General features: G+C 34.2%; 1 protein-coding gene across 2 annotated transcripts in view; it reads left to right on the top strand.

Annotated features, from left to right (window-relative positions):
- Positions 1 to 16,393, top strand: part of TTC37 (tetratricopeptide repeat domain 37) — an 87,364-nt gene that overhangs the window by 43,692 nt on the left and 27,279 nt on the right. For both annotated transcript variants that reach the window (XM_043593854.1, XM_043593865.1), the window contains 9 exons: positions 252 to 393; positions 2,956 to 3,049; positions 5,469 to 5,546; positions 8,107 to 8,231; positions 9,030 to 9,153; positions 10,414 to 10,635; positions 11,452 to 11,524; positions 14,076 to 14,129; positions 14,316 to 14,427. In XM_043593854.1, the coding sequence (XP_043449789.1) occupies positions 252 to 393; positions 2,956 to 3,049; positions 5,469 to 5,546; positions 8,107 to 8,231; positions 9,030 to 9,153; positions 10,414 to 10,635; positions 11,452 to 11,524; positions 14,076 to 14,129; positions 14,316 to 14,427 (1,024 nt within the window). The remainder of the gene's footprint in view (positions 1 to 251; positions 394 to 2,955; positions 3,050 to 5,468; positions 5,547 to 8,106; positions 8,232 to 9,029; positions 9,154 to 10,413; positions 10,636 to 11,451; positions 11,525 to 14,075; positions 14,130 to 14,315; positions 14,428 to 16,393) is intronic.

The following is a 16,393-nucleotide window of genomic DNA, read 5'->3' as shown; positions in this document are numbered from 1 at the left end:
AACCCATTAGGTGGGGCTCTGTTTTTTTGCACTTTATTTAATCCCATGTGATTCTCCTACTTAGGGTTGAAGCAAGTGATTTAAATATGCTCTGAGCTGTGTTGTATCACAGTGACTCTTTAATTAGAGACACTTTGCAGTTGACTTAAGACTAAGATGTGATATTTACTGTATTGAAACTTGCTGTTTTATAATTTTTATTGGTATATTTATTATCTTATATTCACTTGTTAACTTTGTCATTTTTAAAGACCGAGGGAGCAATAGGTTATGCTTATTGGGTCTGTACAACATTGCAAGATAAAAGCAACAGAGATACTGAGCTGTACCGGTACAATATCGTTCAGATGAATGCTATTCCAGCCGCACAAGTTGTTTTGAGTAAATACATAGGTAAGGTATTCAGTATTTGAATAACTCAATATTTGAATAAATTGTTGAAACAGTTGAAAGAAGTTTTAAAATTAGTTAATTCCAAGTAAAATATTAGTGTTCCTTAAGACATGAATTTGCTTTTTTTTTTTTTCTCCAATGGTCAGTCTCCTTTTCAAAATGTATAAGGCCTTTTGAAGAGTGATGAAGATTGCTGCTACCTAATGATCACAATAAAACTGATTTCCATGTTGTAGTGGAAAGCATTTTGGAGTGTAATGGGCCTGAGTTGTTGCTGTTCTATCTCTGCCATTTATTTCTCTACAGTCTTAGGCCAAGGATTTTACTTCTTTTAACCTCTATTAACCTTGGAAAGTGGAGTTAGTTAATAATATCTAGATGGTAGAGATGTGAAAATTAAATGAGATAATATGCTTTAAATTCCAAAATTAGTGTGTTTAATCTCCCACTTTAACACCTGATTTTTCTTCAGAATACTGGAAAAATACATGTAGCCTTAGGAAAAGGACAGAATGGTGAAGTTTCATTAACCATCTATTGTAAAATTTTCCTTTCTTCCTTACTAAAACTACTAGTTTTATTACCAGCTTAATCTTGCCATTTGTAGCAACATGGATGGAGCTAGAGTGTAATAAGTCAAATTAAATGAAACAAGTCAAATAGAGACAAGAGTCAAGTAAGTCCAAAAAGAATAAGTCAATAGAGTCAAATAAGTCCAAAAATACCATATGATTTCACTCATATGTGGAATTTAAGAAACAAAACAAACTAGCAAAGTTTAAAAAATAAGAGAGGTGACAAACCAAGAAACACACTCTTAACTATACAGAACAAACTGATGGTTACCATAGGGAATGTGGGTGGGTGAATGGGTGAGACAGGTGATGTGGATTAATTAAGGAATGCACTTGTGGTCATGGGAGGTGGGGGGTGGAAAACTACCAGTGGCTTTTAGTCTCTGCTCCTCCTCTTAGCTATGATGAAACCTTGGTCATATTACCGAATTGGATTTTAGTTTTCTCATCTGTAATACAAGAATAAAAGCATCTATTGCTTAGAGTTTAAATGGGATGATTTATACAAAATGATATGCAAAGTACCCTGTATGCTCAAGAAATGTTAGTTTTGCTAGCCTTTTATTTATCCCTTGAGAAATTCTAATAAAGAAGAAAGAAGTTTAAGCAGGCATATGGGCAGTTTAGTATTATGAAGAAACAGATAAACTGAAAAGCAGAAGAGAAAATTTCTCATCATAGGTATGGAGAGGATTGTAATACTCTTCCTGCATTGAGCCTGGGATACTTGAGCAGAAGGCAGTTAGTTTATAAACATCAGCACATCAGAGCACTAACATCTTATGCCATTTCCCAAAATGAATGACTCCAATAAATATCTAGAGCCTCTGTGAGAGTGTATGGATCAGAAGTTTTATTGATAAATTTCCATAAGAATGGGTAACATTTATAAAGAATTTACACAGGGGTAAATATTTACCTTTCTACAAAATTTGGGTCCCTAGAACAATGAACACATAATTTCCTGACAGTTATGCGTAGTCTGGTTTTTTACCCTAGAGTGGAGTCGTATCTATTTGTCTGGCTGACAATTTGCCTTAGGGTGAGTGTACTTGGAAGGCATGAATCTCTTTTTAGTGTGATTCAGTTTTGGTATTCCTCTCTTTTGTGACGTTAGGATTTTTCAAGAATAAGGTTGATTATGTGATTTTCACTTTATGCTTTGACGTTAGAGCCTAACTATCATATAAATTGTGGTTACACTGTACTTTGTTAAGCAATTTTAAGGGATTTTAAGTGATGGTTTGTTTCCCAATACTACTTTTATGTTTTTTAATGTTTATTTTTGAGAGAGAGAGACAGAGACAGAGAGACAGAGCATGAGCAGGGGAGGGGCAGAGAGAGAGGGAGGCACAGAACCTGAAGCAGGCTCCAGACTGTCAGCTGTCAGCACAGAGCCCAACCAAGGCTTGACCTTGTAGTCGAACGCTTGATCAACTAAGCCACCCAGGCACCCCTCTCAATACTGCTTTTAAATAAATCAGATGTGTTTCTTCTTTGTGCATTAGTAGATAGATGATGTTTTTTGACATTAAAATTTCAAAGTTCTGCACTGAAAGTGCCCAAGTCATCCATGTTTCCAGTGTATAATACTGAGTGAATTTTTTAAAAACACATAGAAATTGGAAGCAAACCACCAAGAAAATTGCAGGAAAGATTAAGTGATTAGCTAAAAAACTGAATTTCCTTATGAATCTCATGACTAGTGTTAATATAAGCTACAATTTCAAATTATTACACCTTTGGGGATAAAAATGTTTAGACTTTAAGCATAACGAGAAACTATAAATAATTATAAAATATTCAATAACTTAAAACAGTTATAAAATGATTACTAGTACTTTATAGTCAAGATAAAAATGAGACCATTTTTAATAGCTGTGATCTCAGGAAGTAATCTGGTGTTAAAGGCATTGAAAATAAGACTCACATTTTACAAATACGATCAACATGCACATGTAAAGAAAAGATATTTTTGGATTTCCAGAAAGAATTCAGAATTATGCTCCAGCTTTCACAATGTTGGGTTACTTAAATGAACATCTACAACTGAGAAAGGAAGCAGCAGGTGCATACCAAAGGTAAATTCTACATTTAATTAAGAGTCGTCTGTATTTATCACTTGGCTTTTTAAAATTTGTTTTCATTTCATGAAGAAGGTGCTACACAAATGTTCTGATTCCTTTCCTGGTCTCTAATTATCTATCATTACATTTTTAAAAATTCAGTTTTAAATTTTCAGCTATATTTTGGTTTCTGTTGCTCTATCCGAGAGAGACAGACAGGAGAAAAAACAAAAATCAAACTGAAAAGTCTCCCAGATTCTGTTTTAGAAAAATCTGTCTCTTTATTTTAAAAATGTGTAGGTTCATTCAGAGAAGAAATGAGAACATTATATTTGTCTGAATCGCTTTAAGATCTACTGTATTTTATTCATTCAATACATAGTTTTTGAATTGCTGTGTGCCAAACATTGTCCTTGACACTAGCAATTGAGCAGTGAAATAAAACAGACACAGGCTCCATTTTCATGGAGCTTCTGACCTGGTGGTGGGGAGACATATCATAAGCTTATAGACATCTGTGATGGTAATTGCTAAGAAAGAAAATCAAAATGGGGTAGAGGGCCAGGGAGTGTTAAGGCAGGCAGTGAATTTGAGACAGGTTTAACAAGCATAGGCTTACTAAAGAGGCAGTTGAGGCTTGGCCTGCATGAAGTGAGGCTATAAGCCATTCAAGAGGGCAACAGCATTCCAGGCAGAGGAACGGCAAGAGCACGTGCTCTGAAACAGGAGTGCACTTGCCATGTTGAGAAAACAAGGACCGTGTGCTCGAGTGAAATGACCAACCAAGAGGGTGGTAGGCAATGAAATCGACTTGCAGGTTTATTCTCTGCAGATTAATTGATGGGTGAATAAAAAAAATGACAATGTTGGGGATACTAGTTGAAAAGTTAAAAGACCTAACTGCATGTATCATTGCCTGAAAAGTAAAAAAATAGATACTTAGAAGAAACTTTGTCATTCACAAAGTCATTGAGGTGTCCCAAACGCTTTGCCATGCCCTTTCATGGATCTCCTGGCAGTTCAAAGGGGTTATCACTAGATGGTACTGGAGGCTATATAATCAAGAAGTTCTTTTTTATTTTATTTTTTATTTTTATTTTTTAACATTTATTTATTTTTGAGAGACAGAGAGAGACAGAGCATGAGCAGGGGAGGGGCAGAGAGAGAGAGGGGGAGACACAGAATCTGAAGCAGGCTCCAGGCTCTGAGCTGTCAGCACAGAGCCTGACGTGGGGCTGGAACTCACGAACTGCGAGATCATAACCTGAGCCGAAGTCGGACGCTTAACTGACAGAGCCACCCAGGCGCCCCAAGAAGTTCTTTTTTAAAGGTATATGTGGAAGTTCATGAAAAGCAACAATTCTGTGTCTCTCAATGGCATGTTAAGCTTAATAGTAAACAAATTGTAGAAATATGGTAGAATACAACAGTGAGCAGGATTTTTAAACAAAGAAGATTAACTTCAGAGTGCTTGCCATTTTATTGTATATACTCTAATCACAAATAGTGTGAATCTAACAACTAGTTACACCTTCAAGTTCAAATAGCAACTCCACAGTCATGTGTATATGCACCAGTCTTCCTTGACCAATCACTGCTGTTGTTTTCTGCCTTAGACAAGTATTTGAGGCTTGAAACCACAAATTAGGTATAAATCTAACCAGTATAGTATAGTATAGTATAGTATAGTATAGTATAGTATAATAATGTGTAATATTGCCTTAGACTTCTTTAGCAAATATTTGTTTTTCATGTAACATCACTTGAGTGTTTCTCCCTAGATCATCCTTTTTAAACAGAAAAGAAAATTAAAAAAACAAAAAAATCTTACTAAATATCCAACTCCTATTAGTTGTTAAGACATTTTTCTGCTTTCCCAAAGGGGACTGAACACAAGATAAAATGAGACATGTCACATGTTGATGTATTTATTCTAAGCCTTTAGGGACTCCTGATAAATCTTTTCTTTTTAACTAAGTATTGCTTAAATATTTTTCTATATGTAAAAGGTAAATGCACATGAAAGCACTCAATTTCCTGGCTTCCTAACTTAAACCACTAGTATATAAATATTTTTAAGATTGTTTGCTGTATACTTGAGTTAATGTCAAAACTTAAAATAGTGATACCATTGTTTCCTGTATTTAGATTAAGTTTTTTTGGAATATTTAAAACTCACGTGTGATGAATGATTTCACTAAATAAGAGATCACCTTATTCAAGTTCCTTTCCTGATAGTCTAAAATCTACATATTAAGTGTTTTTGGTGTACCAACTTATTAATATATGAAAAAGTTGTTATAGCTGACATTGAAGAATTAGATGAATGAAATGAAGAAAACAAGAATCTGTAGATTCAGTTGAAGAAGAGTAAAAGAATGCTGTTTCACAGAGCTAATTTAAAATACCTGCCCCCCCCCCCTTTTTTTTCCAGGGCAATGTTATTGTTACAAAGTGTGGAAGACCAAGATACTTATAATGTTACAGTAAGAAATTATGGCAGATTATTATGGTAAGCATATTTTTTTCCCCATTAATTCTGTGAATCTGTTAGACTTTTCTGGTGAAAGCTATGGGACTAGTGAGGTAGTGATGAATCCAGACTAATGGAACATGTAGAGATGAGTGGGCTGATGATTATGTCCACTGGATACATAATCTCCTCAATACTGGGCTCTGTTAATACTTTCCTGTTCCTCTAACGGTACCTAATGGCACTGTGCTTTAGTGAGAAGCAGATTTAGAACTGATGGTTGTGGACTATACAAGAGAACATTTCAAAGAGAGGCGTTGCTATCTGTATAGTAGAACCCTTGTTAATTGGAAGGGAAATTGGACTTATTCTCATTTGCATGCTATATATATTTACACTGGGAATGGACTTTAGAGATCCATTAATATATGTATTAATGTATGTATTACATACCTTAAATAAATTAATATGTCATTAATTTTTAATTAATATTAAATTAGTATTAAATAATATATGTATATATCCATAAACAATCTAAGGTAGCCAGCCCTCTTTCCTTCCATCAAAAAAGAAAAAAAAAAAGGCCCTTTTAAAATTTTACAAACGGGCGCCTGGGTGGCTCAGTCGGTTGAGCATCCAACTTCCTCAGGTCATGGTCTCGTGGTTCATGGGTTTGAGTCCTGTGTTGGGCTCTGAGCTGACAGCTCGGAGCCTGGAGCCTACTTCAGATTCTGTGTCTCCCCCTCTCTCTCTGCCCCTCCTCTGCTCATGCTCTCACTCTTTCTCTCTCAAAAATAAATAAACATTCAAAAAATAAAATTGTGCAAAAAATTTTTTGTGTATGTATATTTTGGGATGGAGAGAGAGCTGTATAGCCTTTTCAGATTCTCAAAGACTTTTGACTGGAAAAGAATTTTAAAAAAAAGATTAAAACCTAGGTATTTTAGAGAATAGAATTAGGTCTGGAGAACAGAAGTGTTATGGGGCAGTGGGGGGAAGGTTTTTGGCTTCAGTTAGAGAGGTGTTCCTCAAGCTGAAAACTGCCCCCAAATTGAATGATCAAAACTGTAGTTTGATATTTTGAGATTAGTGCCTACATCTTTTAAAGAGATACATGCTAGAGATCTGAGGTATCCAGTTATTTTCATTTATATTTGTGTAACTGAATAATATCCATAGACAGGAAAATACTATTGTTCTGACTGCTCTTCCTTCCATTTCTTTTAAACTGTTTTGTTTAGGAGTTGATAGAGTGTTGTTATTTCTAAGATTTTGTTGTAGCAGAAGATAGGTTATAAGAAATTATATGGAACAAGTATCTGTTCTCTTTAGTTTTGATGTAATGTAAATATTTTAGAAGAAAATCTCTATCTCCTATTGAAAATAGATCATCTTTTTAATTTGTTTTATTATGAAATACATTAAACATGCAAAATGCAGTAAGTAGTATAGAACATAATTTAATGAATAGTCACTGCTCAAATATAACAGATCTTAAAATTGTCCATTGTCTTTAGGGTTTTTTTTTTTTTTTTTCTTTTACCAAAGAAAAATTTATAAGTTGAAGCCCCTTGTGCCCTTTCTAGTTCTGTTCTTTTCTCTACAAAAGTAATCACTTGTTTGAAGATAGTGTTTTTTTAAAATTAATATATGTATATATCCATGAACAATTTAAGGTAGCCCTCTTTCCTTCATCAAAATATTTACCAAAATTTGAGGTTTTTTTTTTATTTTAAAAACCTTAAATTTTTTTGCTTTTTAAAATCTTTCACCTTTATGAGAACTAATTTTAGAACCAAAGATTGTATTTTTAGCTCCCACACACACTCCTCAAGATTAAAAGGATTTTCTAAAAAGATTTCCAATAACACATTAAAAATAGAAACAGCTTGTGATTATAGTGATGGATACCAAGAATAAGAATCTCAAAGACACAGTGTATCATTTCCAGGTGATGGCAGCTTCTCTTCATCTTTAAATAAGCAAAACAATTATTTTTTTGTTGTTAAAAAGTATTGTACTTTTATCATATGTAACAAGTTTTACTTTTCTTCCTATTAAATACAGAAAAGGTAATCTATAGTTTTGTCTGTGGAATTTAGTGTATCTTTATACTTCCAAAAAAAAAAAAAAAAAAAAAAGGATGTGCAGGGAAACACTTTACACAAAGGCTAGGTTTGATTTTGACTAGGTATTTTATGACTTTAGTTAAGCTTGTCAAAGATGCTCGGACAATACTCATAGGGTAATATTCAACCCACATATGTAGCTTAAAGAGTTCTGTATAGAAGTTAACTTGAAATTATTTTTATAACTTGGGATTTTAGTTCAAGTTCGTTAATAAGAAAGACTCTGTAATTTAGCCAAACTAATCACTTTCACATGTAATTTAAAGGAAGCAAATTTTGAAGTTAAATTACCCCAGTACATCTTATTTGAAATAAATAATACACCTTTTATTTTATCTTTTCTATAGCCTTAACAGTGATAGATGAGGTAGTTGAAGGTATTAAAAGAACCTTAGTATCTCTCTGTATTTTTATGATGTAAACCAAAAAAAATTTTTAATATTAAAAGTAAGTTATGTTTTGCTTCTTAGTTCCATTGGTGAATATGATAAAGCTATCCAGGCTTTTAAGTCAACACCTCTTGAAGAGTTAGAAGACATCATAGGTTTTGCATTGGCTTTATTTATGAAAGGTCTATATAAGGAAAGCAGCAAAGGTGAGTATGTTGCTTGATGCTAAAGGACACATCTTACTTTTCTAGGGCTGAGTGGAATTTAATTACAACAAACTTACATATAGAAAGATGGAACATTGAAATGGGAACAGGACTTGCAATGTTTATTTAAATCTGACTAGTAACCAGGAATGACACTAGGTACTTTTTATCTGTTTCCTTATTTAATACATTATTTTGATGAATAGGCCTTATAGCAGTGTAATGAGCTGAGTATTTATCTTTATTATTTACATGAGGAAACTGAGGCCAAAGATCACTTAAGGTAGAAATACGCGTTACCACCTGAAAGCAGGTCTTTGCTTAAGTGTAAATTTCTGATAAATGAAGACCTTAACCGTTGTTAGTAATAGTGTGTTTTATTTTCTCCAGAAATGCTCATTGAGTACATTCTCATGTATATATAAAGACCCAATCTATGTGTGTGCAGCTCATTTTAAGTATCTACAGCTTGATGGAATTACTGGTATGCATGTGAGAATTTTCATGATATGTCATTGGCTACAAATCTTCACATCTCTTAAAGACTTCCCTGTAAAGATAGAAGTTGGGGAACGTCCCACAATAATCCTAACGATATGCCCAGTATCACCTTGGGCCAGCTAAACCAAGTTAGGTTATTATAAATGTTTGTTCTGTCCACTTGAAAATAAGGGAACAATAACATGTAATTATAGTTAGACCTTTAAAAAGTAAGATTAGAAAGGGAGAAATTTCACTATTTGTCAGTCAAAATTGTGTTTATATTGTTTTGTTTCTGTTTCCAACTCTGTGTAATAGCCTATGAGAGAGCCTTGTCTGTTGTTGAATCAGAGCAGGACAAAGCACATATCTTGACAGCTCTAGCAATAACAGAGTATAAACAAGGAAAAATGGATGTAGCCAAGACATTGCTATTTAAATGGTATGTATGGTTGACATCACCACTTAACCAGATACTTAAACATTGGATTAAAAATTGGAACAATGTAAAATGAGGCTTTTAATGTTGGATCTTTTTGGTGAACAAAAAAGATGGGACTGAACCAGTTGTGAACTGAAAATCATAGGTGGAGCTAGAGATCATGGCTTAATTCTTAGCTCTGGATCCATCCAGTCCTTCAAAAGCATCCTGTACTCTCTGTGTATTATTGTTTTGTTTAAAGACTAATCGAGGGGCTCCTGGGCCTCGGTTAAGCTTCCACTTCAACTCAGGCCATGATCTCATGCTTCGGGAGTTCAAGCCCCACCCACATCGGCCTCTCTGCTGACAGCTCAGCGCCTGGAGCCTGCTTCAGATTCTGTGTCTCCCTCTCTCTTGCCCCTCCCCCGCTCACACTCTTTCTCTCTCTCAAAAATAAACATAAAAAAAAAAAAAAGAGTAATTGATCACTGGATCTAATAAGATGTTAAATCTTTAATGAAGGCATTTCTAACTGGCTTTTTTTTGTTGGCCTCTTTGGTCCCCAAAGAGATTTCTTTCTCTTTCTTTTTCAAGTTAACCTGATAAAATAAAATTCATTTAAAATTAAAACTTAAAAAAAAAAAATCATAGCAGGGGCGCCTGGGTGGCTCAGTTGGTTAAGTGTCTAGCTCTTGATTTCAGCTCAGATTGTGATCTCATGATCATGAGTTCGAGCCCTGCATCAGGCTTCTGCTGAGTATGGAGCCTGCTTGGTATTCTCTCTCTCCCTCTGTCTTGCCTCGTCCGTGCTCACACTCTCTCTCCCTCTTTGTCTCAAAATAAATAAATATTTTAAAAAATAAATAATAAATAAAAATAGAAAAATTATACCAATATAACTTGTACCTATTTCTATATTTTTGGAATAAATTAATAAAATAACAGCCTATGGTATCTATGGTTATTTACACGGTTATATGGTTAATTATCTAAAACTCAAACCACAAAACGCTATTTGTACTTGTTTCTAAAACTTAGATATAATGAACAGAAAAGAAATTTGGCTGTTGCACTGTGGAAAGCTCTTGGTATTTTTAATGCTTTAGACATTCAGGGAAATTTCTGTCCCTAGAAGCCAAGGAATCTGTTTTATGTTTATCTTAAATTTGAACTTAGTTTGGTGAATCTTTAAGTAAATTGCTTTTTTACTAAATGTTAAATATGTTTTAATACTTACAGACTAGTGTACTTTGGCTAATAGACAATTAAAAATGTTTACAGCTCTATCTTAAAGGAACCAACCACAGAAAGCCTTCAAGCCTTGTGTGCTCTAGGATTGACAATGCAGGATCCTACACTGTCAAAAGCGGCGCTTAATGAATTACTGAAGCACATCAAACAGAAAGACAGTAATTATCACAAGTGCCTTCTTTCGTCAGCAATTTATGCACTGCAAGGCCGCAGTGTGGCAGTGCAGAGACAAGTATCTAAAGCTGTTCACAGGTAAGTTCTGTGTTTGTGAACTTGGAATAACTATACTTGATGAGCTGATCTTTGACATTGGGAATATAAATATAAATATAAAATCAGGTAAACATATGTATTTGGATACCAGAATGTGGTTTTATGAAACTGCACTTAGGACCAGGTAACTAACTATACACATTATTTCATCTATAAATATATATATATTTTTAATTCAGTTGATAAGGAGGTAAGAGAACAGAAATTTTGCACTTAGGTTAAGGCCTGAACCTCATTTTAATACAGAAGCCCTTGTTTATTCTTTCATTTATTTATTTTTGCCTTTATTTATGCTTAAGCTTGTGGTATTGCCCATTTGTTATCTGATACTGTCCACTTGGATGGTCTTAGGAATTTTTTGGCCACTCAAACATTCATTAATGTCTTCAAAATTTAGAAAATAGAAAGTTGTTATTACTAGTAACAGTAGTTATTTGTTTTATTTTCGGTAGTAAAGTGTTGTAAATGTAGTTTGTTTTCCTTCCACACTTTTCATCTCCTTGTGTTTTCCTTGAACACAACACATTAAATTTCCTTAGCTTTTCTTAGTCTCATGGCTTTGTAATCATCGTATTACTGATCTTCCCTCTTATTTTCATAAGGACTCTTGATGTACATAGGAGATATGTTTTCTAAAAATTAAGGCACTTTCATTCACACATAGACAATATGAACTTGTTTTAGATGTCGACAAGCTTTTGAACTTAGGTACTAAATAAAATGTTGGTTACTTTTACTTTTTGTGGTTAAAGTGTCTCCCATCTCTAAGCCTTCTGCTTTTGATTATCTCTGTAGTAACCCAGCTGATCCTGCTCTTTGGTCTCTGTTGTCCCGAGTAGTTGCTCAGTATACTCACCGAAGTGCAAAGGTGAGTAATGTTCTAAATTCTGTCAAAAAGATAAAATAATTTGTGATGTAGTGAATAATATAATTTTTTAAAGTATTAGCATTATCATTCTGGGAAACAACGAATACAGCCAGATTTTCCATTAGTCATTTAACAAGCAGTACACTGAGTTTTTTTCATGTACTATTGTACTAGTTCTGGGCAGGCATTATGAAAGATACAAAGAAGTAGGTGGACTTTTTAATACCTACAAACTATGTTAATGGCTATGTAGTTAGGTTATGTTTATAATGTTGCTATTTAGGGAGAATGAAGTATTGTGTTTCTGAATCCCAAAAGATGGTTTTATCTAAAAGTTCCTTAAAGATAAGAAATTAAGAATGAGCGGGGCGACTGGGTGACTCAATTGGTTAAGCATCTGACTTCGGCTTGGGTCATGGCCTCCCGGTTCACGGGTTCATGCCTTGCGTTGGGGTCTGCGCTGACAGCATGGAGCCTGCTTTGAATCCTCTGTATCCCTCTCTCTCTGCCCCCCCCCCCCTGCTCACACTTGCTCTGTCTCTCTCAAAAATAAATAAACATTAAAAAAAGACCTAAAAAAAAGAAATTAAGAGCTGGAACATTGGTAATGTCTAAAATCTAAAAATGTGAATCACAACATGAAGTCATTCTTTTTTTTTTTTTTTTAATTTAAGTTTATTTATTTTGAGAGAGAGAGAGAGAGAACATGTGAGTCAGGGAGGGACAGAGAGAGGGGGAGAGAGAATCCCATGCAGGCTCTATGCTGTCAGTGCAGAACCTATCACAGGGCTCAAACTCATGAACTGTGAGATCATGACCTGAGCTGAAACAAAGAGTTGAATGCTTAACCAACTGAACTACCCAGGCACCCCAAAGTCATTGATGTTCTATGAAAGGTATTATATATTATATTTTAGTTCACAATAACCAGATATTTTTTAGGAGTCTATAAACTATTTTGTTAACTTCTGTGGTTACTAAGCCCTTTCAGAGTTACTTAACTGGTTGGTAAACATAATGGTAGTAGCTAATATATTTTGAACCTTATTACATCTAATAATTCCACTGTCTGGAGTGTGTGGGGGTCTGTTTTTATTTTTTATTCCTACTGGTTTTCACACATGGTAGTACAAAGAACCTAGAACATCATCATTATTACTAGAATAAAGTACTTATTATGCACCAACTACTGTATATATTTTGTCATTTAATCCCAACAACCATATGAAGTAGCTCCAAGTAATGTCCATTTTATAGAGGACACATGAGATGTAGATATTAAATAACTTGTGCAGAATCACAGTGTTTGTGGTGATGGATCATCCCAGATCTAACTCCTGAATCCTCCTACTTTCTGTGTTTCTTTTTTTCTTTTTAATTTCCTTTTTTAAATTTTTATTTATTTTGAGAGAGATAAAGAGAGCAAATGGAGGAAAGGCACAGAGAGGGGGAGACAGAATACCAAGCAAGCTTCATGCTGTTAGCGCAGAGCCCAACGTGGGACTCAAACTGACAAACTGAGATTATGACCTGAGAGCCAAAATCAAGAGTTGGATGCCCAACTGACTGAGCCACCCAGGCACCCCTGTGTTGTTTTCTTTTTTTTTTTTTTTTTTCCTCTTTTATTTTTTTTACATTTATTCATTTTTGAGAAACAGAGAGAGCAGAAGCGGGGCAGGGGCAGAGAGAGAGGAATACACAGAATCTGAAGCAGCTCCAGGCTCCGAGCTGTCAGCACAGAAGCCGACGCAGGGCTCGAACTCACAAACTGTGAGATCATGACCTAAGCTGAAGTAGGATGCACAACCGACTGAACCACCCAGGCACCCCTGTTTTCTTTTTAATCCATCTTCTATTTGTTTTATGTTGACATATTTTTTAAAGTTTGTTTTTAGCGTTCTTTATGTAGTAAATATGATGTGCAAAACATTTCTGATACTCCAATTCCAATATAAAATGAAGACAACAGTATACTTCTGAAATAAAATGAAATCATTCTTATAATTCACTTTTTTTTTCCAGGTAAAATGTCTGGTTGAATTTTTAAAAATTAAGGATTTCAAATTGACTTTACAAAAACTATGATATATATATTTTTCTCATTTTTAGTATTGAGTTGATTATTGAATCAGTGATTAGTTTCAGGCTCTCTGAACTTTGGCTATTCATTTTACTAGGGACTACAGAAATTTTTAAAATACTAATATTTCCGTGGAGTGAAACCATGTTAATCTTAAGATCACTTTTGAGATTCTATGTCTCTTTCAATCTAATCACAATTGTTAGAAAACACGTACTTGTGTTTAGTATAAAATTATGTAACTTTTAGTATTTTAAAAGAGCAGAGTTGAGATGATCCTAGTAGAAAAGATTTTCTTTCATAAAAATACTTAACTTGTCTCTTAAAGCAATAATAAATTGATACTTCTAGAGTTTGGAAGTTGTAAATACGATAAAACTGAACTTTTCAAATGATTTAATGGAAAGAGTTTATCAGTCTTAATTTTTACTACTTGTGAAAGTTTATCTAAATAATTATTTTCTATTATAGGGAGGTGCTGTTGCAGGAAATGTGGCTCATATTTTGGACTCAAATCATGGAAAGGTTAGTTTTCCCCAGTACAAAGGAAATGTCCTACTTATTGAATAATATTATTGATAAACAATAACAATTTTTTCTCCCTAAGTTTAAGAGGTTACATTATACCCAATAGAGGCCCGCTTTTAGCCAGTTTGAAAGTCACTGAGCTATAAAGATAATTTGTTAACCCTCTTCTTTTCTCTTATGCAGAAGGCGTTACTGTATACTGCGGTAAATCAGTTAGCTATGGGAAGCAGTTCATCAGAAGGTGAAAAAAATATTGCACTAAAGACCATTCAGAAAGCAGCTCTTCTTTCTCCAGGTGAGTATAATATAATCCATTTCATTAATTCAAATTTTGTTGGTCTTGCATTTGCGGCTTATGGGTACAAAGTTTGTATTTTCATGAAATAAAAGGGAATTTTAAGAAAATAAGGTTTTGCATATTATTTGATTATCTACATTTGGCTGTTGATAATTAAGAGGTAATCAATTCTTGAAACAGGCTGAATGGAATATCTGCATAAGGATACTTTATTATCCTTGATTGAAAATCTGAATTCTTATTTTCATGGAATAGTTTTATTTCTGTTTTGCATCTGTCTGGTTTAATGAGGTTTACCTATAGCTGCTAAATTATTTAATGAACATGTTTAGTCATTTTAATTATCTTTATGGGTAGTTAGCTATTTGAGGAGTAGAGGTGTGTTCTGTGGTAATGTTGGAATGCCAAGGTGATGGCCTCACCTGAGCAGCTCTTTTTGTGTCATGTGTATACCATTGATCACACTGAGAGAGTATATACGACTGCATCAGCATACTTCCATTATCACTGCTGGAGAAATGCCCCAGAGCACTGGAATACCTGTGGGCTTATGAGGCGTATTTTTACTAATATTATTTTTAATATGACATGTAGCATTAAATAATTTATTCCCACAGAGCACTTCAAACATTTGTTAGATCGGAATAGTTTTGCTTTTGGCTGGGGACTGTTAGGAAACAAATTGTACAAAATAAGTCCAATGTTGTCTTCACTATAAATTATAAAGATCCTAACTAAATGGCTAAATATCTAGTAATTCAGAGATTATTTTATAAAACAAGTAAACAGACCAATATCTTATTGCTTATTCTTTGTTTCATTTATGTAATAGAACAAAAAGAGACCCTAAACATTTCGATTTGTTTTTGTTATACATTGGATAAGTTTTTGATTTTTAGAGGTGTTTTCATGTAAGTATTGGATTAAAAAAAAAAAAGGCAGGGGGTGCCTGGTGGCTCAGTTAGTTAAGCATCTAACTCTGGATTTTGACTCAGGTCATGATCTCAGGATTCATGAGTTTGAGCCCTGTGTGAGGCTCTGTGCTAACAGTGTGGAGCCTCGTTGGGATTCTCTCTCTCCTCTTGTCTTTCTGCCCCTCTCCTGCTTGCGTTTTCTTTTTCTCTCTCTTTCAAAGTCAATAAATTAAAAAAAAAAATGGGTATAATTACTCTCAAGGATTTTTACTGTGAATCTAGTATGATAAAAGATCTGTTAGGTTTTGATTGTATGAGGGGCATTAAACGTTAAAAAGGTGACATTGCCCATATAAGGTCTTCTGTAATGATCTTACTTTCCCATATTATCTGGAGAAATATATACTCAAAGATGCTTAAAACAGAGCCTGAGTGATGAAGATGAATGCCTGTCTGAGACTTGGTTTTGGAGTCCAATAAAAGTAAATGTAATTGTAGTTATGGGTAGTAGCATATACCTAGTCCTTGTAGCTGAACAAAGTATAGTTTTGACAGATGGTATTCAAAGGAATCTTTTAGAAATTTAAATATAATCCCAAGAATTTAGAATCAAATTTTAAAAAATCCAATTTCTGCTAGATTAGTGCTTCTGTGATATTAAAAGATATTTTTAGCAAACTATATTTAAAAAATTTGAGGGGCACCTGGGAGGCTCAGTTGGTTAAGTGCCAACTTTGTCTCAAGTCATGATCTCACGGTTCATGGGTTCAAGCCCTGCATTGGGCTCTCTGTTGACAGCTCAGAGCCTGGAGACTGCTTCAGATTCTGTGTCTCCCTATCTCTCTGCCTCTCCCCCTTCTCATACTCTGTCGTCTCTCTCAAAAATAAACATTAAAAAAATTAAAAAATTGAGGCTTGTAATAAATATATTTTTATACTATCACTTTATTTCATAGGGAATTTGAAGTTGCTGAATAGTCTGGAAGACTAAATGAAAACAGCAGTTCTTTTGAAATGTGACAGAAGAAATTGCTGCCAACTAATGTCCA

This window comes from Prionailurus bengalensis, chromosome A1 (genome assembly GCF_016509475.1).
Source record: "Prionailurus bengalensis isolate Pbe53 chromosome A1, Fcat_Pben_1.1_paternal_pri, whole genome shotgun sequence".
Lineage (NCBI taxonomy): Eukaryota > Metazoa > Chordata > Mammalia > Carnivora > Felidae > Prionailurus > Prionailurus bengalensis.
The sequence above is the reverse complement of the archived record's forward strand: the minus strand, read 5'-3'. Positions and strand labels throughout refer to the sequence as shown.